The sequence below is a fragment of the Amblyraja radiata genome, chromosome 4 (genome assembly GCF_010909765.2).
Source record: "Amblyraja radiata isolate CabotCenter1 chromosome 4, sAmbRad1.1.pri, whole genome shotgun sequence".
Classification (NCBI taxonomy): domain Eukaryota; kingdom Metazoa; phylum Chordata; class Chondrichthyes; order Rajiformes; family Rajidae; genus Amblyraja; species Amblyraja radiata.
This window is the reverse complement of record NC_045959.1, coordinates 83,780,140-83,807,272: the sequence shown is the minus strand read 5'-3', so window position 1 is coordinate 83,807,272 and position 27,133 is coordinate 83,780,140. Positions and strand designations below refer to the sequence as shown.

The window sequence follows — 27,133 nt, the reverse complement described above, 5'->3', positions numbered from 1 at the left end:
TGGAGGCTGGTTCTCTGGATACTTTCAAGAGAGAGCTAGATAGGGTTCTTAAAGATAGCGGAGTCAGGGGATATGGGGAGAAGGCAGGAACGGGATACTGATTGGGGATGATCAGCCATGATCACATTGAATGGCGGTGCTGGCTCGAATGGCCTACTCCTGCACCTATTGTCTATTGTCTATTAATCATGTAGTCACTCTAATTCCAGTTTGTAATCACACTTCCCCACATCATCCCCTAGATTCCACTACTCATCTATACACTCTGCCAATTTACAGTGGGCAGTTAATTTACCGACTGTCGCATATGTAGAGTGCAGGGGGAAACTGGAGCATAGAACGGAAGCCCAGGCAGTGACAGGAGGAACTTGCAAACTACATGTACATTCCACCCCCCCCCCCTTTCAGGCAATGACTGAGGCCCAAAGGAATATATGGGAGACACGATCAAAAGCTGACACAACCCAAGAAATATCATTGAGCAGCTACCATGTGTATGGTTGGTGTAGTGTTGGTGGAAATCTGGTACATCGCCTTCTATCTTAGATGAACATCATGATAAAGACAACTATTTCCTGCATATTCTGTTTGCCCTGCACTGATGTCGAGGGGCTCCCGAACATTCCCCAGGCTTTTAACTATTATAAATCTTTTGATTATGTTATTCTGAAAATCTACGAGCTTCCATCTTGAACCCATTACTGTTAACATAAAATGTGGGTGGGTGGTATGGTGGGAGGGGTGATGGAAGTGTCAGTATTAGACAATCCTTCCTGACTCTTGCGATCCACAGCTGTCTGTTAGCAACTGGACATCACTGAAGATTGTACTTCTGCTGAGATTTTGGTCGTGTGTCCCCTGCGACAAGATGAAGCACAGGAAGGGGACACACCTGCAAACTGCCCAGGACCAAAGAAACCTTGACTCTGTTGCGATTAGATGGCCTTCTAAAGATATGTTGTCTCGTAAATAGTCTCTCAGTAATATACCATTGGGGCTGATAGTATTGAGAGAAGTATACTTCAACAAATGTAATTCCTATGGGGGGAAATACAGGGAGAGACCTTGGAGACTATGGATATAGATATAGATTTCAATGTAGAAATATATTTCCATTCATTCTACATCTTTATTTATTCAATTTTGTCAGGATCTGGGCATTTCAGGCAAAGCCAGTGTTTATTGCCCAGTCTCCCATTGCACTTGAGAAGGTAGAGGACATAGTCATACAGCATGAAAATGTAAAAAAGAAAAGCTATTACCGAAACAGAAGCGCTGCCTCCAGCATGAAAACTTTCTGACTCCGACCAACATGCCCCATCTACACCAGTCCTATCTGTCCATGCTTGACCCATATCCCTCTAAACCTATCCTACCCATGTAACTGTTCAAATGTTTCTTAAACATTACGCTGGTACCTGCCTCAACTACTTCCTCTGGCAGCTCGTTCTATTTACCCACCATCCTTTGTGTAAAACAAAAAATATATTTTTTTTTGCCCCTCACCTTTAACATGACCTCTGGTTCTCCATTCCCCTCATCTGGGCAAAAGACTGTGCATTTACCCAATCTATTCCTCTCATGATCTTGTACACCTCCATAAGATCACCATTCATCCTCCTGCACTTCAAAAAATAACGTGCTAGCCTGCTTAACCTCTCTCTATAGCTCAGGCCCTTGAGTCATGGCAACATCTTCGTAAATCTTCTCTGCGCCCTTTCCAGCTTGACACCATCATTCCTATAACATGATGATGAAAAATGAACGCAATACTCTAAATGTGGCCTCACCAATATCTCATACAACTGTAACATAACCTCCCAAATTCTATACTCAATAGTCTGACTGATGAAGGCATATGTGCCGAAAGCTTTTTTGACCACCCTGTCTTCCTGTGATGCCACTTGAAAGGAAAGGTACTTATTTGAACAGCTCCAGTATTCCTGGTGAAGGCACTCCAGTAATGATATACTGTAGGAGGTCCTATATTTACAAATATAGGAGGTCCTTGATTTAGACACAGTGACAATAATTAAATGGCAATATATTGCCAAGTTCAAAATTCATGGGATTTATTGTCACGCCAGTTCCATACATGGTACAATCCTGTGTGAAAATCTTGTGCTGGAGGATTCCGTACAGTAAATTTAACATTCATTTATAAAGTCCATGCATTAAGTTATGAAGTGAACATTAAATTATAGACAGTCCAGTTCAGGTGAGTTTCAGGGCTAGTTGGTTCAGCAGCCTGATTGCCTGGGGTAAAAAGCTGTTCGAGTGTCTGGTGGTCCAGGGAGCTGATGCTCCGGTACCTTCTGCCTGAGAGTAGCAGGCAGATTAGACCGTGGTCCAGGTGGCTGGGGTCTTTGATGATCCTCAGGGCTTTTCCAACACACCATCTGGAGGGAGGGCAGCTCGCACCTGGTGATGTGCTGGGCCGTACGCAACACTCTCTGCAGGGCCCTTCGGGTGTGGCTGGTGCAGCTGATGTGCCAGGTGGAGATACAACCTGTCAGGATGCTCTCCACGGTGCCTCTGTAGAAATCCCTGAGGACACGGGGGTTCAGGCCGAATTTCTTCACTCGCCTGAGGTTGTAAAGGTGCTGTTGCGTCTTTTTTTGTGATGGTGGAAATGTGGGTGGCCAAGGTCAGGTCCTGTGTGATGTGGACACCAGGGAACTTGAAGCTCTCCACCCTCTCTACCACTACACCGTTGATTTTGATGGGGGGGATGAGCCCCCCCCCCCCCTGTAGTCGATGATCACCTCCTTGGTCTTGTCGATGTTGAGAGAGAGGCTGTTGGCCTGGCACCACCGTGTCAGGGCCACTACCCCTTCTCTGTAGAACAACGTTGGTGATCAAACCCACGACTGTAGTGTCGTCCGCGAACTTGACAATGGTGTTGGTGTCAAGTACAGGGAGTACAGGAAGGGGCTGAGGACACACCCCTGTGGTGCGTCGATCCTGAGGGTGAGGGCTATAGAGGTGTGGTCTCTGATCCTCATGACCTGGGGTCGGCCCATCAGGAAATTCAGGATCCAGGTGCACAGGCCTGGGGTTCAGCCCCAGGGCCAGGAGCTTGCTGACGAGCGTAGAGGGCACAATTGTGTTGAATGCTGAACTGTAGTCTATAAACAGCATCCTCTTGTCCAGGTGAGTGCGGGATGAGGGCAAGTGAAGATGGTGTTTGATTCAGTGGGTAATCTTCAGCCAGCGATGCTTCAAAACCATTGTCCTTGGCAACAGAGGTCAGGAGCTGCTATTGGAATAGAATAGGAAAGTAAACAGGCACGGAAATCGCTGTCACAACATGAGGGGGGAGACACAATTCCTTGGCGGCCGCGCACATGCGCACATATGCGAGGCTTCGGCCGTGAGCCCTGTGGACGCTAACATCGAGAGCTGACCTGGTTGGTGACCGACTCCGAACTCCAGCAACAGCAGCTTTGTCCGCCCCAAATCGTGGGTCTTCAATCGGCCTGCTCGCGGGGGCTTCAACATCAGGAGCCTCGATCGCCTCGAAGCTGCAATTTGACCGTGGGGCGATGGAAGATCCCGCGAACGATTTTAAGCTGCGCCGAGCTGGGCGATGAAAAGCCCCGCGAACTGGCCAATTCAAGCTCCGCTCTGTGATCTTTACTCCACGGACGTCTCCCTCCTCCAATCACCGCCCTCTATCCTTAGTCCCACCCCGCTACTTCCGCCTCCGACTGACACCTCCCTCCTCCAATCATCGTGTTGAATTATCATGGTCTCCCCCCCCACTGCCTGCTGACCGACTTCTCTCTCATCCAATCAGCGCCCTCGATCATCAGTCCCACCCCCACTGTCTCGCGGAAAGCGGAGGTTTTTAATAGCTTTCTTTTTCACAGTTTTAAAATACGGATTACAAAATATGGGGGGGGGGGAGGGGGGAATCAACCCCTACCTCTCAAAACATGGAGGGGATGTGTCCCCCATGTTCCCCCAGGATTTACGCCCCTGAAAATAAATGATACCCACCATGGTCTGAGTGCATTGGTATTAGAGTGAATTAATATTTAGGCTGATAGATGGGTTCCCATTCAAATAGTCTGCTTTACCCTGGATCTGATTAACCTCCTTGAGAATTGTAGGAGTTGCAGTCATCTGGGCAAATGGAGCACATTCCATCGCACTCCTGACTTTTGTTTTGTAGATTGTGGATGAAACTTTATTATTACACGTGACATGCCACCGTGAAATTCTTTGTGCTGCAAAGCTTAAACAAAGTATGCAAAAAGTCACCATGTATAAGGCGCCGACAGCGTTACCAAGTGTTCAATGTGGTCCCAATGGTCCCTCTTTGTTCTTGGCAACCTCTCCACGCCGGGTCCCTCTTCGTTTCCTCAGCGGCCCCTTCCAGGCTGGGTCTTTCTTTGTTCTCTCAGCGGCATGTCCTCAACAGACCTCTGGCACCCACCATGTGCCTGTCAAACCTCTGGCACCCACCACGTCCCCATCAAACCTCTGGGACTCATGCAAGCCCATCCTCGGCCGCCCGGCACTGGTCCTCTCTTGGACGGCTCCATGGCGCTCACCGGGAGATTCCTAAAGCGGCGCACGCAATGACATTGAGGAGGTTCAGAGCCAAATGTGTCCAGAGTATTTGTTTCTTATATACACTGGCTATGAACTAGAACAATGAAGTGCTCACTTGCTGCAACTCTACAGGCTCATTAGACAGAGCAACAATAATAAATATACAAGAAATTGTCAGTTATTCTAAAGACCACAGTAGAGCAGTGTCTAAGTACAAAGCGCAACTATAGTAGTGCAAAGTCTGTCGTGGTTTGGCGCTGAGGTAGGGTTGTGGTTAGGGTTGTTCATGGTGGTTCAAGAGTCTGTTGGATAGAGTGATACAGTGTGGAAACAGGCCCTTTGGCCCAACTTGCCCACACCGGCCAACATGTCCCTGCTACACTAGTCCCACCTGCCTATGTTTGATCCATACTTGTCCTATCCATGTACCTGTCTTAACTGTTTCTTAAATGTTGGGATAGTCCCAGCCTCAACTACCTCTTCTGGCAGCTTGTTCCATACACCCACCACCCTTTGTGTGAAAAGTTATCCCTCCGATTCCTATTCAATCTTTTCCCCTTCACCTTAAACCTATGTCCTCTGGTCCTCGATTTACTTACTCTGGGCAAGAGACTCTGTGCATCTGGCCAAACTATTCCCCTCATGATTTTACACACCTCAATAAGTTCTTGAAGGGAAGAAGTTGGTCTTGGAACTGGTGGCAGTATTTCTCAGGCCCTCTCTGTTCTCTGTTCCTTCTTCCTGATGGTAGAAGCACGGTGAGAGCATGGACAGGGTGATGTGAGTCTTTGATGTTATTATCTGCCTTCTTGTGGAAGCGTTTCCTGTAGGTCTCATCAGTGGTGGGGAGGTGAGTATCCGCGATGGATTGGGCAGTGTCCACCACTGGACCTCTGCAGCCTCCTTTGTTCTTGACCATTTTAAACCTTGTTGTGATCTCACCAAAATATGTTTGTTCTCCAAAATATACTTGCAGAAATTCGATAGTGCATTTGGCAACATGACTTGGATGAGTATTCGGTGAGTCATCTGCCATGAGTTATTTGCCATGGAATGTCCAGCATCTGGACCGTTCTAGAATTTGCACTATTTATATGGTTGCTCCAGTAACTTTCTGATTAATTCTGACCACTAAGGGTCTTCATGATGTGTGAATTGACAGTGCTAATTTAATTGAAGGTTAAGTGTAGGATAGGGTCTGGTTTAGTTCAGATTGGAGATACAACGTGGAAACAGACCCTTCATCCCACTGAGCTCATGCTGACCAGCGATCACCCGTACTCTAGTTCTATCTTATACACTAGGGATAATTTACAGAAGCCAATTAACCAACAAACCCACATGTCTTTGGAATGTGGGTGGTAACTGGAGCACCGGGAGAAAACCCATGCAGTCACATGGAGAATGCTCAAATTTTGTACAGACAGCACCCGTAGTCGGGATTGAATCTGGGTCTGTGACACTGTAAGGCAGCAACTCTGCCGCTGCGCCACTGTCCCGTCCCATATATTTCATTCACTGAATCTCAGTCTAGGGTCCTTTTGCTGTAGACATTGAGAGTCGGGGTTTGGCGTGGAAGCCCCTCAGGCAACCAAAGTTTTTTTTTGGCCCAGGGGGACCCATGGCAATGTACATGGCAATGTGTTAACGCTACTAATGTATAGAACCAATAACACTGTGAATGTATACAGCCATAATTGTCCTTTGTTTTGTACATATTTTTCATTATGAATTACATTTACTTTTGAAATAAAAACAAATAGCTGTTACCAAGCAACATGCCTGACATTGTTGGCCACTAACACACAATTGTGGCAAGCGTTAAGCTTCAGGCTGATAGCCTATAATGTCAACAATCTGCAACTCGAAACTAAAACTGATTGCAATGAAAGATTCTTCTAGTAAAATATAATTGAAAACATTTTCTGGGAATCATGCAAATTAAGCAGTAAAATACTTTTGGAATGAATGTCGTTCCCATTCTAAATAGAGGCTGGCATTGGTATATATTATTCAGATGCTGATGATTCAAAGTAAATCAGTAAACTATGTGAGTAATATGTGTTTGGCCTGTGTACATGCTCCATTTTGTTTGATGAAGTCTTATGGTTGAAATGAAACTAGGTGATTCCAGTTGAGCCAGCCAGTTCTGATGGCATGTCGTCAAACTGAAAGACTAACTCGGTTTTCTTTTCTCCAAGAACCTGCTGGTCATTTCCAGCATAAGCCTTTATGTCAGATATCTGGCAACTGCAGTATTGTGTATCTTGCAACTCCTGATATTTTTCTCTCCCGTATTTTTAACCATCTCCTGGCATATCACCTGAACCCCTTTTCAGTCAGAAACGAAGTCACATACATCATTCAGTTTCTCATTGAATTGACATTTAAGAGACACTCGGACTATCTTTAATCGGACTTTACTAGATTTTATGTCGCACTATTCATTACTCCCTTTATCCTGTATCTGTACACTGTGGACGGCTCAATTGTAATCATGCATTGTCTTTCTGCTAACTGGTTAGCATGCAACAAAAAGCTTTTCACTCTACCTCGGTACATGTGACAATAAACTAAACTAAACTATTCTCTGCGTTATCTCACATATTCCTCTTGTCCTTCCTATCCCTCACCCTTTTATACAATGTAACCATCTTGGGCTTTTAATTCTTTGTAGTTCTGAGTAGACGTGCTTGACCTGAAACTTTAACTCAGTTTCTGCATCTTGTCTGCATGTTGGGAAGGGAGAGAATCGCTTTGCAGGACGTATTACCAACGACCTTGGAGACTGCCAATGCAAGTCTGCTTATGGTGGAGATAGAGAGAAGGACAGAGCTATAACACCAACATACTGTGTGCCTTTGAGCAAACACATATTCAAAATAGGAATGTCTCCAGTCTGAAATGGGGTTTAATGGCAGAAGAGTTGGAGCAGGGATACCATTATTTTTAAAATCACACCGGTGAAAATTTTCAATCTCCCTTTTTTTTCATTCAGCTACTGCCTTGCCTGTGATTTCACTCAATGCTTTTAGCCCTTGGCCTGCATTACTTTAGAGCGTAAGCTTCCTTTGGCAAAACATTCCATCTAAGGGAGAGGTAGTCGCAACTATTGTATGTTTGTTTAACGACAAACATTATTACTACATGGCTCTTGACAGATCACACACAAATCTGTTATTCAGGATACCTCACAATTCTAGGACAGGGCATGAGAGAAATCAAGTGCCAGCAATATTGGATGCATGGATACATAAATCATTGAAGATGAGGAAGGCACAATTTGCTGCCTGTTGCATACCCTGTAGGGACAGATCTTGATTAACATCAGCGGTAGGAAGAGGCCATTGAACTGTTCAATGTGGCCCCCATCTCGGTGTAAAAAGCCGCCAAGCTTTGCCATTATAAACTCGCAGTGCAATGTGTCGCTTGTTACATTGCTAAGAATTTTGCATCTATTTTCCTAGGTTGTGTGTTGTTCAGTTACTGATAACATTGCCACACCCTCGTGTGTGATTTTAGTTTTTGAGATCTCACTTCTGGCTTCCAAATGCAATAGCTTCACCAGTCTTGAGATACAGTATGCCAATTAAAATGCATAATTTTAAGAAACATTCCAATTGAGACAAGACAGTAAGATGCAACTTTTGTGTTGACATTACCTTGCAGGGCATAAATATATTATATTTCAGAGTGAGCATGCAAATATATGCGTGCGCAGTCCTCCAATTTAAATATAGAACTGAAGTAAAAGCTTTATAAGCTGATTAGATCGATTTGTCAGTTAGTTCACTGTTGCATGTCATAGCAAAGGCTCAGTATTGGTAGAATGCATGGCCAATGTTTCCTTGTTGGTGTGCCAGTGTGAGCATCGAAGGGAAGCTACAGTGTGCATCCACCTATGTGCTGACAAGGGCACTAGTACTGTGAGTAACATATTGTTGCAGTAGTGTTGTATTTATTGCCTTTTGTGGTGAAATGTGCTGCCCTTCATATCATCAGAGCAGTCTTTAGCTCAGTGCCAAAGACTTGATTCTCTCTTATCCCAACTCTGACACCATTGCAAGCATTGCTTTAGTGCATCATAAAATTACTCTGCCGTTTTGACCTTGTGCAAATGAGCGTCTAACTGTCCTTCCCAGATGTATGTCTCTGCTCGCTGTTGTGAATCTATGCATATTAGTTTACAATCTTTGACAATTGAAACACTAATGGATTCAGACGTGTTAAACTTTTTTGGGATTTGGTGGCAGCTCTGAAGCTTTGCTTAGGATGGAATGACAGATGCTGGATTACACAGAAAATAGACACAAAATGCTGGAGTAACGCAGCAGGTCAGGTAGCATCTCTGGTGAAAAGGAATAGGTGACTTTTCGAGTCGAGATCCTTCTGTAAACTGTAAACAGTTTAGGCATGTCATTAAAGAAGAATGGCTCCTTTGACTATTGATGCAAAGTTGTATGAACCTTGTATGAAAAGCAAAAATCGCAAATGCTGCAAATCTGAAATAAAAGCAGAAAATGCTGGAAATATCCAGCAGTTGAGAAATAATTTTGGGAGAATGTATCAAAACTAATTTTTCCGGTTCATGACTTCATCCACAGGGCCAATATTTCCTGCTTTAATTTCATAAATTTTAATGAACCAGCACCAGTAACATCAGAGTGATACAGAGTGGAAACAGGCCCTTTGGTGCAATTAGCCCATGCCTACCAGCATGCCCTACACTAGTCCCACTTGCTTGCATTTTGCCCATAACTCTCTAACCATATCTTATCCATGTACCTGTCCAAATGTCTTTTAAATGTTGCGATAGTAAGCCACTTGACCTTGCCATTGGCAGTACCATACAGTTGTGGAGGTTATGTTTTCTCATCATGTGGAGAACACCTTCCATTGTATAGACTGTCACCAGTCTAAACAAGTTAAGTGTAGAATGGATCCAGTACCATTAACCTCCGGTGGGAGATAGTAGACTGGGAGGTGTATGGGTGCAACCGATATGGAATTGATGTGCTACAATGCTGAGAACTATATTCTGCACTTTGTATCTTTCCCTTTGCTCTTCCTATTGCATTTGACTTGATTGTATTTATGTATAATATGTTTTATGTATGTAAATTTATGTATAGTATTATCTGAGTTGTTTCGAAAGCATGCATAAAAAAACCTTTTCACTGAGTCTTGGTACATGTGACAACAATAAACCTAAACCTGCATGGGCAGTGGTTGTTTCAAAGTTGCCAAGACACCATTAAACAGACACCTAACTGGACTACTATAAATACGGTGGCTGTGGCAGGTCAGAGATTAGGTAATTTGCAGTAAATTTTACATGCGACTACCTAATACCTTTCCATCTTCTACAAGGTGTAAACCAGGAGTGCTGTAGTGACCATGAAACTATCAGATTTCCATGCACTGCCTCATGGAAAGGTTTGCAGACAACAAAGCAGTAGTCTACACGGGATATCCTCAAGACCCAGTGGGAAGAGAAGCTGAACATTTACTCTCCATCTATCATATACTCATGGCAGCCACTTGTCCATCCCCCAGATCACTGTAGTAATTGTAGGGCGGCATAACAGCAAATTTGCTGCCTTACAGCGCCAGAGACCCAGGTTCGATCCTGACTACGGGTGCTGCCCGTACGGAGTTTGTATGTTCTCCCCGTGACCATGTAGTTTTTCCCCTGGGTGCTCTGGTTTCCTCCCACACTCCAAAGGTGTACAGGTTTGGGGGTTAATTGGCTTTGGTAAAGCTTGTAAAATGTCCCTATCGTGTAGGATAGTGCAGTGTACGGTGATCGCTGATCGGTGCTCACTTGATAGGCTTGTTTCTGTGTAATATCTTTCAACTAAACTTGCAAAGCTTCTTTACTGGAGATTAACCTTTCCCTCAACCTCTCCCCTTCCCAATACTACCCGCTGCCCCTTTCACAATGGATCCTCAAACTTGCAAAAACATGTTGGAACTGCTCAATGTTGCTGTTTCTCTGAATTTACAAAAGCAAACAAACACATCTGATTGTGCAATTCACAAAATGAAGAAAAATCATTTTTTCTTCTGGAATAAAAGAATAAATGAGATTCTGCATTTGCTAAGTCATCAACACAGCCACATGACACTTGGTAGCAAGTCCCAACACTTCACCCAAGCAGTGGAATATAATAGGTGCCTGTTGTAGCAGGCATGTCATTATAATTGTTCATTTGCTCATATCTTCAATGCACTGACAACTTTTTCCAAGTAACATAAATCGTATGAAGTAATGAACTAACAATCAGCACAACTCTCTTAGTCCCAGATCCCCCCCTCCCCATTTCTTTCTTCCGCTCTTTACATCTCTCTCTCCACGTCCTGAGTTATATGAATTAATGAACATTGACAACTTTTTTGGAATGCTGCCAAGATAGCATTAGGCATCTAGATCTAGAGTAAGGTTATGGTGGTCCAGCATTGAATATCATCATATCAAATGATCCAACTCCCAACAAACTCACTGGTTCCAGTGGGAAATCAGGAACAAGGAGTTTGGCTCATTTTCCCCATGTTATGCAGAGGGATTACAAACCAATAATGACAGCCCTGGTATTGCAACCTCTGAACAATCAGGCTTTACCGATTTGGGCTTGGAACTTTTCTCATGTATGAAGATCCGTGGAAGGATAAGTGTAACACAAACTATATAAATGAAAATGGAATTTGCAAAAGGTAATTGGAGAAATTGTTGGCATAGAATTGTGCTTAAAGTTTGAATATTCCCACAGTGAGTATGTACAAGTTGTTGATCTATGGTTCTGTCTGAATTGTCCCTATGGACACAGCTTTAGACTTCAGACCTAATTGACATATTAAATGATAGATTGAAAGGTACAGCATGGAAACAGGTCCTTTGGCTCATCAAGTCCATGCTGACCATCAATCACCCGCTCACACTAGTTCTATGTTATTCCACTTTCGCATCCACTCCGTACAGATTTGGAGCAATTTTCAGAGGCCAATTAAGCTACAAATCCACACGTCTTTGGGATGTTTAGTTTAGTTTATTGTCACGTGTACTGAGACACAGTGAAAAGCTTTTGTTGCGTGCTAACCAGTCAGCAGAAAGACAAAACATGATTACAATTGAGCCATTTACAGTGTATAGATACATGATAAGGGAATAACGTTTAGTGCAAGGTAAAGCAGTGCTGAACTACTATCTACCTCACTGTGACCCTCGGACTGTCATTGATCGGACTTTGCTGGTAGTTCAGCACTGCTCTCTGGTTGTGGTAGGATGATTCAATTGCCTGATAACAGCTGGGAAGAAACTGTCCCTGATCTGGAGGTGTGCATTTTCACACTTCTATACCTTTTGCCTGGTGGGAGAGGAGAGAAGAGGGAGTGGCCAGGGTGCAACTTGTCCTTGATTATGCTGCTGGCCTTGCCGAGGCAGTGTGAGGTATAAATGGAGACAACAGAAGAGAAGTTGGTTTATGTGATGGTCTGGGCTGCGTCCACAATTTTTTGCAATTTTTTGCGCTCTTGGATGGAGCTATTCCCAAACCAAACTGTGATGCATCCTGATTAAATGCTTTCTATGGTGTATCTGTAGAAGTCGGTGAGAGTTGTAGGGAACATGCCAAACTTCCTAAGCCTTCTAAGAAAGTAGAGGTGCTGGTGTGCTTTCTAGGTCATTGCTTCAATATGGATGGTCCAGGAGAACTTGTTGGTGATATTGACTCCTAGGAATTTGAAGTTTTCAACCATCTCTATTTTGGCTCCGTCAATGCAAACAGGGGTGTGTGTTTCCTGAAGTCGATCCCTATCTCCTTTATCTTGCTGACATTGAGAGGAAGGTTGTTATCTCGACACCAGGACACAAGGTTCTCGATCTCCTTCCTGTACTCTGTCTCAAAATGATTTGATATCTGTCCCACAATGGTGATGGTGTCTGTGAATTAGAAAATTGAATTAGATTTGTACATGGTTAAACAGTCGTGGGTGTACAAGGAGTAAAGAAGGGGGCTGAGAACATGGTGGCGGAAACTGGAGTATCCAGATGAAACCAATGCGTTCATGGGGAGAAAATTAAACCTGCAAACTCCACACAGACAGCACCCATGGTCTGGTTCAAATCTGGGTCACTAGCGCTGTGAGGCAGCTGCTCTACCCAGCTGCGCCACTGTGTTGCCCCAGTTTTTATGGAGGTGTGGCTGGTAGAGCACTGCAGAGTTTGAATGTGGAACCTGGAGCAGCATCTTCCACACTAGGCTACCAGAGAGTCATACAGCCATTCTGCCCAACTCAGCCATGACCACCATATAGCTGCCAGCTGTGTTTAAGGTGATGGAATGTAATCTAGTGGGTTTCCAAACAAACCCTTCATTGGAAAATGTTAAGGAACAAAGTTTTATTTCAGGGAAGAGCCTTGGTGCCTTTTTGTTTTGCCCACATCAATATAGTAGACCTTGTAATTCCAGACAGTAATGGACTTGTGTGATTTTTTTTACATGGCAGTCTTGGTGGCTGAGAAGGCTCACGAAGCGGGCATTGCTTGGTTAAATACCTATGACAAAGAATGGAGAATGTCCTTGGATCATTAATGGCAGTTTTATTAAAACGTTTCCTTGCTTTTTCAATTACAGGCCAGAATTGAGTTCATGGCACCTGAGTCAACACCTACTTCCAATGGTGTACAACAGGCAGAGGATAAAACGTCCTGGAATCCCACAAAAGGTTAGTGCTATTCATAGTGTCATGGAGCCACATGGCATGGAAACAGGGCCGTGTGTGTAGGAAGGAACTGCAGATGCTGATTTAAACTGAAGATAGGCACAAAAAGCTGGAGTAACTCAGTGGGTCAGATGGCATCTCTGGAGAGAAGGAATAGGTGACGTTTTGGGTCGTGACCCCGCTCGAAGGGTCTCGACCTGAAACGTCACCTTTTCCATTTTGCCAGAGATGCCGTCTGACCCACTGAGTTACTCCAGCTTTTTGTGTCGATCTATGGAAACAGGGCCCTTGGCCCAACTTGTCCATAATGTCCAAAATGTCCCAAGCTAGTCCCATTTGTTTGTATTTGGCCCATATCCCCTCTAAACCTTTCCTATTCACGTACCTATCCATTTGTCTTTTGAATACTATTATAGTATCTGCCTCAACTACCTCCTCTGGCAGCTCATTCCATTTGCCCAACACCTTCTGAGTGAAACAATTGTCCCTCAGGTCCCTGTTAAATCTTGTCCTTCTCACCTATTTGATTTTGATTTCCCTATCCTGGGTGCAAATAAAACTGCATTCATCCTATCAATTCCCTTCAATTCAATTAGTACTATTCAACTATGGGAATAAGTTGGAGGAGGGCATTGGAACTGAGGAAGAGGAAAAGGCAGGAATAAGAGGAAATTAATGTCGCCATATTTGATCTCATTGTGCTTTGAATAAGAAAAATAAAATAATCCAATCTGGACATTAAATGAGAAGAAGTGTGCATTTGATAATGTCAAGACTATTTAATTGTCATATATACCAAAAACGGAGCAATGAAATTTGTACTTACAGCAGCATTACAGGTCTGTGCGCGCAGTACTCGTAACACAATAAACAAAAAAGAAAGTTCAATAAATTACAAAAATATATATATTGGTGGAAAACAAAAGAACAAAGTTCCTGTTGCAACCAAGACAGTTCATAGTTTAGTTGATGTTTGTTGTACTCAAGAGCATGATGGTTGTTGGGAAGAAGCCGTTCCTGCAGCTGGAAGTCACAGTTTTCAGACTCCTACACCTTCTTCCTGATGGCAGGAGTGAAATGAGAGCATGGCCAGTGTGGTGTGGGTCTCTGATGATACAGGCCGGCGTTTTGAGGCAGATTCTCCTATAGATCCCTTTGATGGTGCGGAGGTCAGTACCTGTTATGGACCGGGCAATGTCCACCACTTTTTGTAACCTTCATTCCTGCGCACTCGAGTTACTGAACCAGGCCGCAATCCAACCAGTCACTATGCCCCCTTACATGAATAATACTGAGTGTGGCGGCAAAAAACAATGTCAAGTAAAAGGAGTCAAAGCTGAAGTAAACCACATTGCTACAGAGGGATACATCCCTGGGAATAACAATTTCTCTCTGTATTTGGACTATGATACAGGCATTGATTGTGTCAATAACCCCTAACTGAGCTGTTTTCTTGGTTTCAGAAATTGTTTTTGTGTTTACTTGTGTTAAAATGTGATCGGCACATAATACATACACTGCCACTTACTAGAGAGACAGGAGCCATGTTAAAGCTAGATGAGTACATTCTGGAAAGTAATCACTCCTTTGCAGCTTCTGTTGTTATAGAAATGAGTTCAGGTGGGGGAAATTTCAAAAAATTGAGTGGAGGTGAGAGGCAATTGCAAAAACTGCGAGAGGAGGACGAATATGAGGATTATGGGGGTAAAAGTGAGGTGCCGGAAGACTAAAGGGTAGATAATGCTGTGTTCTTTATTTAAGAAGGGCAGCACAAAAAACACAGGGAATTATAGAACAGACATACCACATCTGTGGTAGGTATGCTACTGGAAGGGAAGCTGAGGGATAAGATAAAAATGCATTTGGAAAGGTAGAGAGAGGTTAATTAGGAATAGTCAGGCAGGTTTTGTGTGTGGTAGATCGTGTCTCGTGAAATTGATTGAGTTTTTTGAAGAAGTAAACAAGAAGGTAGATGAGGGTTGGGCAGTAGAGATAATCTGTATTGATCCCCACAAGGCCTTTGATAAGGTTCCACATGGAAGGCTACACTGGAAGGTTAAATTGCATGGGATTCAGGGAGAGCTAGCGTATTGGATATGTAATTGGCTTGATGGTAGGAAGCTGAGGGTGATGGCGGAAGGTTGTTACTTGGACTGATGGCCAGTCTCTGTAAAGTTTATATAATTAGTCATTAGTTTTGACAATCTACCAAGCACAACTAACAACAAATACACTACCTATTCAGTCTAGTAAATAAGTAAAACTTCTTGGGGGAAAATAGTACTTTGTAACTTATTTGTTAATGTATTTGAAAATCAAATTGTACCATATTATTTAAATAACAAATGAGAAAACAGACTTGCTTCCTTCAATTGTTTAGTTTCATAATCCCACCCATTGCATTCAACTTCCTATTTGGCTTGTTCCCAATATATCCCATACTCTTTGCATAGATTCAGGCAATAACATGTCAGATTATACTATTGGCAGTTGATTATTGTTACACCATGGTGGCACAGTGACACAGCTGGAAGAGCTGCTGCCTCACAGCACCAGAGGCCTGGGTTCGATCCTGACCTTGGATGCTGTCAGTGTGGAGTTTGCACATTCTTCCAGTCACCGCATAGGTATGTTTCGGGCAATCTGGGTTCACAAGTTATAGGAGTAGAATTAGGACATTCGGCCTATCGAGTCTACTCCACTATTCAATCATGGCTGATCTCTGCCTCCCAATCCAATTTTCCTGCCTTCTCCCCATAACCCTTGACACCCGTTCTAATCAAAAATTGTTTATCTCTGCCTTAAAAATATCCACTGACTTGGCCTCCACAGCCCTCTGTGGCAATGAGTTGCACAGATTAACTACCCTCTGACTAAAGAAGTTCCTCCTCACCTCCTTTCTAAAAGAGCATCCTTTAATTCTGAGGCTATGACCTCTGGTCCTAGACGCCACGAGTGGAAACATCCTTTCCACATCCACTCTATCTATGCCTTTCATTATTCTGTAACTTTCAATGAGGTTCCCTCCCAACCTTCTAAACTCCAGCGAGTTAAAACTCCACCACTTAAAGATAGCGGAGTCAGGGATATGGGGAGAAGGCAGGAACAGGAACTGATTGTGGATGATCAGCCATGATCACAGTACATGGTGGTGCTGGCTCAGAGGGCCGAATGGCCTACTCCACCTATTGTCTATTGAGTAGAGGCCCAATGCCATCAAACGCTCATCAAATGCTAACCCATTCATTCCTGGAATCATTCTTGTAAACCTCCTCTGGACCTTCTCCAGAGCCAGCACATCCTTCCTCAGATATGGGGCCTAAATTTGCTCACAGTACTCCACAGTACTCCCCCTTATCCTTAAACCGTGACCCCTTGTTCTGGACTTCCCCAACATCGGGAACAATCTTCCTGCATCTAGCCTGTCCAACCCCTTAAGAATTTTGTAAGTTTCTATAAGATCCCCCCTCAATCTTCTAAATTCTAGCGAGTACAAGCCGAGTCTATCCAGATCTTTCAAGAGCGATCAAGTATGACCAGTATGGCCCCGACCACAGGTGAACAAGGAGGAGGCCTGACTGAACTTTGTGCCTTCCACCACAGTGAAGAATGCTGTGGTGGATGTTTGTGTTAAATCTTATTGTGTATTGTATGTTCTTTTTTAATTGTACCGCTGCTGGCAAATTCATTTCACTGCACCTTCGGGTGTATGTGACAAATAAAATTGACTTTGATTTTGAAATGCTGGTAATGAATGAATCAATCAATCAATGAATGATAGAGCTCTTAAAGAGAGCGGAGTCAGGGGATATGGGGTGAAGGCAGGAACGGGGTACTGATTGTGGATGGTGCTGGCTCGAAGGGCCAAATGGCCTACTCCTGCACCTAGTGTCTATTGTCTATTGAATGAATAAGTTTATTGGCCAAGTATGTACACATACAAGGAATTTGCCTTGGTGCTCCGCTCGCAAGTAATAACACGACATACGGTAACAATTAAGAATAAAACATAAAACACTAAACATTAATAATAAAATATTAGAGTTTAAACTTGTGAATTAAATAAAATAGTACCCTCGTAACTACATTCAAAAATAGACATTTGTCCAAGGTAATTTAGCGATTAGAATGGAAAGAGATTACAAGAGAACCTTCAAATATGACCTACCATCCTGTTTCCACGCCATAGCCTCTTCCTGCCCATCAAAATAACCTTGGTGCACAAGTGGAGATTGTTCAAGAACAGGATGGGAATTATTCTCAACATTGCACAGCAGAACAAAATGTTCAGGTTTTCATCAGATAGAGATCCATCTGGTCACTTGAGATTAACAACTGTTACTTTCTGGAGGTCATGGAATACAGATCCTCCTCAGGTTACACAAGGTTCCTCTGAGCTCTCCATAATCCAGACTGTTTTCAAGTGGGAAAGGTGCTGCAAACTGAGTTCCAAGGCTGTAGATGATGCTTGCAGCACCTTAGCAGCCATCAAATCCATCCTGCTGTTCTCCCAAACACTCGCTCATATGTACGGGGCTGTACATAAATCAGGCATTTGTAATCTGGGGAGCACCTAGACTTTTCCAATACGTCTCTTTGCCAAAGATTTTAGAGCGGCACATTAGCACACCTGGTAGAGTGCACTCTGCCTCACAGAGCCTGAGACCCTGAGACAGCAATCCGGACCCAACCTCACCTTCTATAATATACTAGAAGTATATAACCGCCTGCACTGGTATAACATATTTCCATTGCCTTATAATGTATCTTGTGGGCTTTCTGTGAGAGACACATTTGTAATGTGATCTGCTCCCACTAGGAGCTGTGCAGGGACACCCATTTCAAATGGAGCTCTTGTAAGTAATAGGATGCATGGACTTTTATCACTTGTGACTTATCTGGGTTTGTTGTTCAATGCAGAGTTTCTTGATTAGTAAGGGTGTCGGGAGTTATGGGACGAAGGCAGGAGAATGGGGTTTAGAGGGAAAGATTGATCAGCCATGATTGAATGGTGGAGTAGACCTGACAGGCCGAATGATCTACTTCTATTCCTAGAACATATGAAGTTATGAGTTAAAAGATTATCTTGCATAATTTTGTTACTTGACATGGTATCTTTGTCCCGAAGTGAACAACCTCGGGAGCCAAGAAAGAAAACAAGCACTATCCAAATTATAGACACAAAAGGACAAAATGCTGGAGTAGCTCAGCAGGTCAGGCAGCATCTCTGGAGAACATTGATAGACAATGTTTATGTCAAGACCCTTCTTCAAGGTCTGAAGAAGTGGCTCGACCCGGAACATCACCCATCCATGTTCTCCAGAGATGGTGCCTGACCTGCTGAGTTCCTCCAGAACTCTGTCCTTTTGTTTATTCATAAGATCATAAGTGATAGTAGAATTAGGCCATTCGGCCCATCGTGTCTAATCTGCCATTCAATCATGGCTGATCTATCTCTCTTTGCTAACCCTATTCTCCTGCCTTCTCCCCATAACCTCTGACACCGGTACTAATCAAGACTTTGATCCAACCCGTATTAAGCATCATCTGCACATCCTTTATTTCTACAAATTATAAGCATCTTTATTTTGATCACCCCTATCTATAGGTAAATGTGTTTCTATCGTATGCTCTCTCAACTTACTCAATCTCTGGAAGTAAATCACAGAGTGTAAAGGCCCACAAATTGGCACTATTCAGTATCTTGCTATTCGCGACAGATGAAATATTTAACTGCAAAAGTACGTCATGGTGATTGATCTGCTAGCATGTGTGTTTTTTGGTCTGATTTTTGCATTAGAAAATATCAAAAATGATGCAATCGAAAGCCAGCAAAGCAACGCCGAAATCACAGAAGACCTGAACTGGGATATCCCCTACTCCGAGTCTCTGATGGCAGCTCAGAAACTGCAGCGACCCAGAACCAACTGTATAAAGCGGCCCAACAACACAATGTTACCGGTTAGTGCAGAGGCTGATTGAACTTCAATCGCTTCGTCACATATACTTACCTGGCAGGGGAGAGACTGTGCTCAAAAATACGAGGCTATCCCATTGCACTTCCAATGCCAATGATGTCTCCAAATGCGAGATACCCGACAGCAAAACTCGTACTGAGGGAATTGCTATTAATTTAGCAACACAGTAGCGCAGATGGTAGAGCTGCTGCCTCACAGCGCCACAGACCCAGGTTAAATCCTAATCTCAGCCGCTGTCTGTGTGGAGTTGGCACCTTCTCCCAGTGGTCACGTGGGTTTCCACCAGGGTCTCTGTTTTGCTCCCACATCTCAAAGATGTGTGGATTTGTAGGTCAATTGGCCTCTGTAAATTGCCCCTAATGTGTAGTGAAGTGGATGAGAAAGTGGGATAACATAATTCTAATGTGAACAGGTGATCGATGGTCAGCGTGGACTAAGGACCTGTTCCATGCTGTATCTCTAAACTCAAAACAGATTTTAAGTGCAGGTGTGTTGATTTTCATGATATACGTGAGGCATGTGTGAGCTTAGGCAGTATCTAAAAACCGCTTTAAACATAAGGCCAAATCTTGCTCCTCCTGGGATCTACAGTACATACAAATACCAAGTATAAACTTGGAGATGGCTCTCTTTTTAGTAAATGTGAATGAATGAAAGATTAATAAATATTTCCCTTCATGAAATTCCCTTCCCATGAATTTTAAATACTGGTTCAGAAGTAACCAAGAAGGAAGGTGTTCCCCAGCTATTTTCCACCCCAGTTTATAAACGGATAGCTGGGTATGATGGCTTTTCTTTTCAGTTTCACTCGCAGGAAACCCACGCGGTCACAGAACGGACATGCAAACTTCACACAGGATACATTTCCCTGTGATTTAGGATTTTGTTCAGGACAGACACCCCTGATGAAGTAATCTGCAACGTAGCATTTACATATCGCATTTTGCTACTGAAATCCAATTCTGCTGACTTCAGTTGACCCAAATTCTGCATGCAGAGTACAACACTCAATCACTGCTGCATCAGTAATTTGGTCTTTGCCCACCGCCTCCCCATGGTGCAAACTGTAAACGCAATGGGATTGCTGTAGAGAGGCTCAGAATTCCAATGTTATGTTCTGCAGGGCAAATTCCAAGTTCTCTCTTTGATTCAATATCTACTAAGAGGTTCAATGGTTCTTTATTATCACATGTACAGAGGTACAGTAAAACAGCTCAGTAAATTATTTATTACCATACTTAAGCACAATATCCGATTAGTACAATTGCGTATAGAAATAGTCCACTGAGACAGTATGTAAGAGTTTTCCGGTTTGGCGTCATTTTCAAAGTTCTGCCCGGTCCGCGCACTCGGTCGCCTGGAGCGGCGCCTGATCCAGACGAGCCCCAGGCTACTTCAGGATCTCCAGCCATCGCCTCTGTCCCAACTGGCCAGCGAGCCGTGGTCCCTCTCCTCCCCTGGCCACCTTCAGCGACTCTAAGGTTGAATGCTGTTCTGTCAAGGGAATTATAGTTTATTGTGTAGAATGTTCACTAATTGCATGGATCTGTTTCAATTTCAGAAATTCACCATCCCAAAAGACAGACTTGGGTTAACGCAGATTGGCGATCTGTCTTGTCAGGATATGAAAAAGATCCATAACCTTGCTCTAATAGAGATAACCACTTTTTATGATGCGCTGGGTTTGGATCTGAAGAGAAGCAGACTTGTGAAGGTGAAAGCAAAGGGTAAGTTTGCTACGATGCTCCCCTTACTCTTAATAAAGTGAATAAAGACACAAAGTATGTTTAAGATTATAAAGCTCCCGTTCCATTTTGCTTGACTATCGTCCCCTTTGTTGTGTGTTTTCACCCCTTACCCTTCTATATCTCTAGTCCCCCTCTCCCCTGACTCTCAGTCTGAAGAAGGATCTGGACATGAAACATCACCCATTCCTTCTCTCCGGAGATGCTGCCTGAGTTACTCCAGCATTTATCTAGGGTTTTACCTCTGTGGTACTGAGTGCTGTATACCAATGAGGTAGCTGAGAAATTGAAGTGAGATTATCAACAGTAGCCCCTGCATAAAGTGGAGACATGAAAAGAGGCTGAAAGGATATCTAAGGACAGGAATGGGACAAGAGCTAAGTTCCCTTGAAGTCCTTACACCTGATAATCTGCTTGCCCCATTATTGTACTTTTGAGTGTCATTAAAGCTTTTGAATGTTTTCATGGTAGTTTTTGCCAAAATAGAACAAATTTAGACGTGCTTTCAAGCATCATTTCCCGTGGCTTTAGGATCACAAAGTGCTGTACGGCCGATAACGTTTTGAAATGTGTCATTGTGGCGGTATTGGGGTGGATAATCTGCACAGAGCATGCTCCAACAAGCATCTGTTTCTGTGAAGCTAAATGAGGGTTCATTACTGTAGAAACATTAAGTGCCAATGCTGGGTTATACCACAGATAGACACTAAGTGCTGGTGTAACAGCGGGTCAGGCAGCATCTCTGGTGAAAAAGCATGGGCGACGTTTTGGGTTGGGAACCTTCTTCAGATTGAAAGTAAGAGGTGGGGGGAGTCGACTGAGGGGAAGAAGGAGGAGGGGGGCGGTGCGGGGGGGGGGGGGGGGGGGGGGGTTATAGGAAGAGCTGGAGGTATGAAAAGACCAGAACCAATCGGGGCCAGCCACAAATGACCTCAGGCAGGACGTTGGACGGTAAGTCCATTGTTGGCTAGGGAAGGGGGGATCTGAAGAGAACCAGTGGAGATCTGTGGAACTGGTAAAATAACTAGAGAGGAAGCAGGGGGTAAGGAGGGAGGATGGAGGGGAGTATGAGATGACGTTACATGTGTTACATCCTCACCTGTGTTGGCCTATTTCCTGCCTTGCTTTGTCCTTTCCCTCCTCTCTTCCAGGTTACTTCCCCCACACCCCCCCCCCCCAAATTAAGTCTGAAGAAGGATCTCGACCTAAAATGCCACCTATCCACCTACGCCACCTATCCATGTTCTTCTGAGATGCTGCTTGACCTGCTGAGCTCCTCCAGCAGTCTGTGTCTTCTCTAGCCACAAATTATTTTTTTTAGGTAATGTGGATAGAAGGAATCAAATGAGTTGAAGATACATTAACAAATGCTTCAATTGTGGGCAAATGGGACTAATATTGATATTCTGTACTATGCAACTGTGACTATTCAAAAAACTGATAAATGTTTCAAAGAAATACATTCTTGATTTTTGTTTCAGAAACTGGACTCTTTGGTGTTCCCCTCACTACGTTGCTTGAAAATGATCAAAAGAAAGTTCCAGGAACAAAAATCCCTCTTATCTTTCAAAAGGTAAGTACAATAGTTTGAAGAGAAATGTTGGATTGGATTAACGTGCCTGTGCTAAGTTGGCAGAGTGTGGGGAAGGATAGTGAGGAAGCCCAAAGCCCATCTAATCAAACCACAAGCATGAAGATAGACACAAAGTAATGGAGTAACTCGGAGGGACATGCAGCATCTCTGGAGAAAAAGTATATTTGTGCGGGTTACAGATAGACTCCCACAGAGAGAAAGTTGCTGGTGAATGTGGTACTTTACTCCCCTCCTGATGATCATCTTGGCTGTGAATCAGCAACCACTTCCTCTGCTCAGCTGGGTCAGTGTGTGGTGGAAAGGGCACGAAAACATTGATGCCTTTGGCAGTAATTCAGTAGGAGTCCACATTTTTTTCTAATGTCATCTGATTCTGTTTAAACATTTAAAAATTTGAGTTCCCTTGACTTCAGATTTCAATAGTGCTTTTATTGTCACGAGCAAACGCACAGCTATACATCAGTACAGTATTCCTGTATCTAAGCACACCCCTGATTATCAAGTGTACAGAAATAGACTACTAAGCCCGCACACAAGAAGTGCCATGTTTTAACACTGTTTTCAATGTCCAGTCCATGCTCCAGATCTTATGTTTAGTCTTATCAGAGTCTAACCTGGTGCTCTAGTCATAGCAGATAGTTATTCTGAATGAATCCCTCACGAAAGCAAAATTCAGTCACCAAGGTTAAGTTGAGACTGCATGTAAGGGAATAGAGTGTTAGATTAGTGTCTATCCACAGGAACTCAGCAGTAAAATGGCAACCTGTCCATACTGGACTCTGCAGAAATGTGGTCCTGTTGAATTGAATATAATTGATTTTCAGAAGCAGGGTTGAATGCATTTAATTTCACCTTGCATGAAGTTTGTGAAGGCAACGGGATTAACGTCCACCTCATCTGTCTTTAACTATGGCTGTTAAAGATTTAAGTGATTTCTCAAACCAGTTCTCATCTTGGTTGATTGAATAATTGAAAGATACAGCAGAGAAACAGCCCTTCTGCCCACCGAGTCCACGCCGACCATCGATCATCTGTTCACGTGTCTAGGTTATTCCACTCTCTCATCCACTCCCAACACACAGGGGGCAATTGACAGAATCCAATTAACCTACAAATCTGCACGTCTTTGGGATGTGGGAGGAAACCGGAGCAGCTGGGGAAAACTCACGCAGTCACAGGGAGAACGTGAAAACTCCACCCAGACAGTTCAGGACAGTCCTCTTAAGTCATAGATTTATTTGGCTTGAATTTGTTAAATAAGTTTGAATGACAGGCATGGACAACACACATGTTCACTAGACTTCATATCGATGTAACTGACTAGAATCATGCCCACAATGACATTGCCATTGACTGTCTTGGCGCAGAGTTATCTGATCTTTGTTCTTTTTTCATAAAACCGGAAATTATCAGTAAATTTGTCATCATTTTGGGTTAGAGATAATGAGTGTATATTTATTTGAAAAAAGATTCTGAAAATATATGTTCCCCTAGCACATATGATAAGGTTCATAATAAGAAACATAAGTATGAAATTATGCCCCGGAAATTTGAGCACAACAATATCTTTAAAGAGGTGTTAAAGTCAATTGTGGGGAACTGATCTGACAGATGTCTTGGATGTGGTTGGACTCCAGTTGGAATATTCCATTTACTTTTGATTCCCTATCTTGAGAGAGAGATAATGCCTTGGGGAGGATAAGGTGGGGTGCTGAGCATTGTGGGAACAGCGCCTCATAAAATTGGTAAGTGGTTGTCTTTGGAATTTGTAAAGAAAATATCCAGTAAAAGCACTTATAAGATTGGTCTCAGCTGGAGAGGTGATTGCCTGTACATTAGCAGTGAATACAGGCTTTAAAGCAATTAAGTCATAAAGCCATTACCTTTGGCTGGATTCCACAGAAGATACACCAGCCAGTGGAAAACAGGACATGACCCTAATAATTCCGAGGGTCCTTTCTGTTACATCTATGGCTCCAAGACGGGAAAGATAGCCTTTGGAAAACAGATCACTTGTCTGGAAATCTTGAGGCTAGTAACTTGCTGGGGAGTATCGACATGGCCCTTTTGTGACTTGTTAACATGTACGTCACGCACTGGTAGTTTTGCTTTGTCTTTTGTCAGAAATACAAGTCCTTCATTCTCTGTGTGAATAAAGAAGTGTTTTATTTCCTTGAATCTTTTGTAAGAATCCAGTTGATGTAGTATCTGACTAATATAAGATCAATATGGAGTATATAAAATCAGTATAAATATAATAAAAAACAATGATGTGGTGCTACATTTTTGGGTGATTTTGAACAAAACTAAAGGATGAAAAATTTAAGCTTATTGAAAAATGGGGACTTAACTTTGGATTGTAATATTAGCAATTTTCGTTCTAGATTCGCCGTGTGTTTGATGTGCTAATGCATGGGGAACTCAATCAGAGCACGAGGTGTTCAATCATGTGTAATGCATTCTCTGTATTGCATGATTCAATACCATTTTGGCCATTTTCATGAATAAGGAATCGAAGCATGAATTGCACATTCATTGAGCAACTATCTGCTCGGACTGTGGATGCAATGCTTTTTCTCAATAACTGAGAAAAACCTGGTTTCAGATGTGAGGTGCTCACAGCCAACCTATACATAGAACACAGCACATAGTACAGTGCAAGAATAGGCTCTTTGGGCCACAATGTCTGTGCTGAATATGACGCCCGATTAAACTAATCTCCTCTGCCTGCATGTGATACATATCCCCCCCACCCCCCTCCCCCCCCCCCCAATTCTGTGCATATCCATGTGCCTATCTAAAAGCCACAAAAAATGCCACTATCATATTTGACTCCACCACCATCCCAGGCAGAGCATTCCAGCATGCACCACACTCTGTGTAAATAACTTGCTCTGCATAACTCCTTTAAATTTTGTCCATCTCACCTTAAAGCCCTCTAGTCTTTGATAGTTCTGCCCTGGGAAGAAAGGTTCTGACTGTCTATCCTATTTATTCCTCTCACAGTTTTAGGTCTCTCCTCAGCCTCAATCCCTGATGCCAACCCCTGCCCTGAGAAAACAATCCAAGTTGGCCAATGGCCACTCCTCGTCGTGGTCGTCCCCTGAGACATCTTCCAATTCTTCTGGGGACTCAAAATGGAACTAGTCCAATGGGTCCCAGTGTACAAGTCCCCAGACAATGGGGGCAATAATGTACCCAACATTGCCCTCATCCTGATGACCACTATTGCATGTACATAGAACAGATTTTCGATTTTGCCTGAATCAACACATAGGGGCGGCACGGTGGTGCAGGGGTAGAGTTGCTGCTTTACAGCGCCAGGGACCCAGGTTCAATCCTGACTACAGGTGCCGTCTGTACGGGGTTTGTATGTTCTCCCCATGACCTGCATGGATTTTCTCCGAGATAGATCTCTGGTTTCCTCCCACACTCCAAAGACGTACAGGTTTGTAGGTTAACTGGCTTTGGTAAAAATGTAAAAAATTGTCCCCAGTGTGTAGGATAGTATTAATGAGCGGGGATCGCTGGTCAGCGCGAACATGGTGGGTCAAAGGCCTGTTTCACTGCTGTATCTCTAAACTAGTCTAAACATGACGAATGGTGCTGCAAATTTGGTTGAGATGTGTTTCATCTGGTTGGAATATTGGGAGTAGATTAAATGTGTAACAATTCCCTGTCCTAGCTTTTGTCAAAAATGGAGGAAACTGGTTTGGATGCTGAAGGAATTCTGCGAGTGCCCGGGTCTGCCTCAAGGGTGAAGGTAAGGAGATGCTTCCTGTTTTCCTTTTCATAATCAGTCTTCAATACTGTGATGACCGAAAGCAGCAAGGGGCTGCTGGCAATAAATGATCATTGCTGTCATGTGCTTTTCAACTGTTGAAAGTGTCCCAGGTAGATACTGTTAGAAACTCTTTGTAAAGAGTTAAAAAAACATGGAGAGGACAGGTTTGGAAGATATGGACCAAATGCTGACAGGTGGGACAAGTGTAGCTGTGACATGTTGGCCGGCGTTGGCAAGTTGGGCCAAAGGGCCTGTTTCCACACTGTATCACTCTATGACATAATAATAAAAAATATAAATGTTATTTAAAGAAAATATTAAGTTAAAACATCTCAAAGCACCAAGAAATAATTCTAAATGTTGAAATCAAGAAAAAGAAATAATCATCAATAAGGGTATTGAGTATAGAAGTTAGGAAGTTATGTTACAGGTGCACAAGATGTTGGTGAGGACACATTTGGAGTTCTTTTCAGTTTTGGGCACCGTGTGATAGGAAGGATGTCAGTAAGCTGAAAAGAAGACTGAGAACATTTACCAGGATATTGCCAGGACTTGGAAGGCTGAGCTATCGGGAGAGTTGGTAGGCTAGGATTTTATTCTTTAGAGCGCAAGAGGTTGAGGGGTGATCTTGTAGAAGTGTAGATGAAGACTCATGCCCATGAAATAGAAAAAACACAAGACAGAAGAAGTTCAAATCCAGGATGAAGAAGGGTCTTGACCCGAAACGTCACCCATTCCTTCGCTCCAGAGA

The 27,133-nt window shown here is 43.3% G+C and overlaps 1 protein-coding gene across 7 annotated transcripts in view; it reads left to right on the top strand.

Annotated features, from left to right (window-relative positions):
• arhgap28 (Rho GTPase activating protein 28) overlaps window positions 1–27,133 on the top strand; it is a 189,788-nt gene that overhangs the window by 138,509 nt on the left and 24,146 nt on the right. For all 7 annotated transcript variants that reach the window (XM_033019874.1, XM_033019873.1, XM_033019871.1 and 4 more), the window contains 5 exons: window positions 13,194–13,284; window positions 19,082–19,242; window positions 20,821–20,986; window positions 22,486–22,577; window positions 26,284–26,361. In XM_033019874.1, the coding sequence (XP_032875765.1) occupies window positions 13,194–13,284; window positions 19,082–19,242; window positions 20,821–20,986; window positions 22,486–22,577; window positions 26,284–26,361 (588 nt within the window). The remainder of the gene's footprint in view (window positions 1–13,193; window positions 13,285–19,081; window positions 19,243–20,820; window positions 20,987–22,485; window positions 22,578–26,283; window positions 26,362–27,133) is intronic.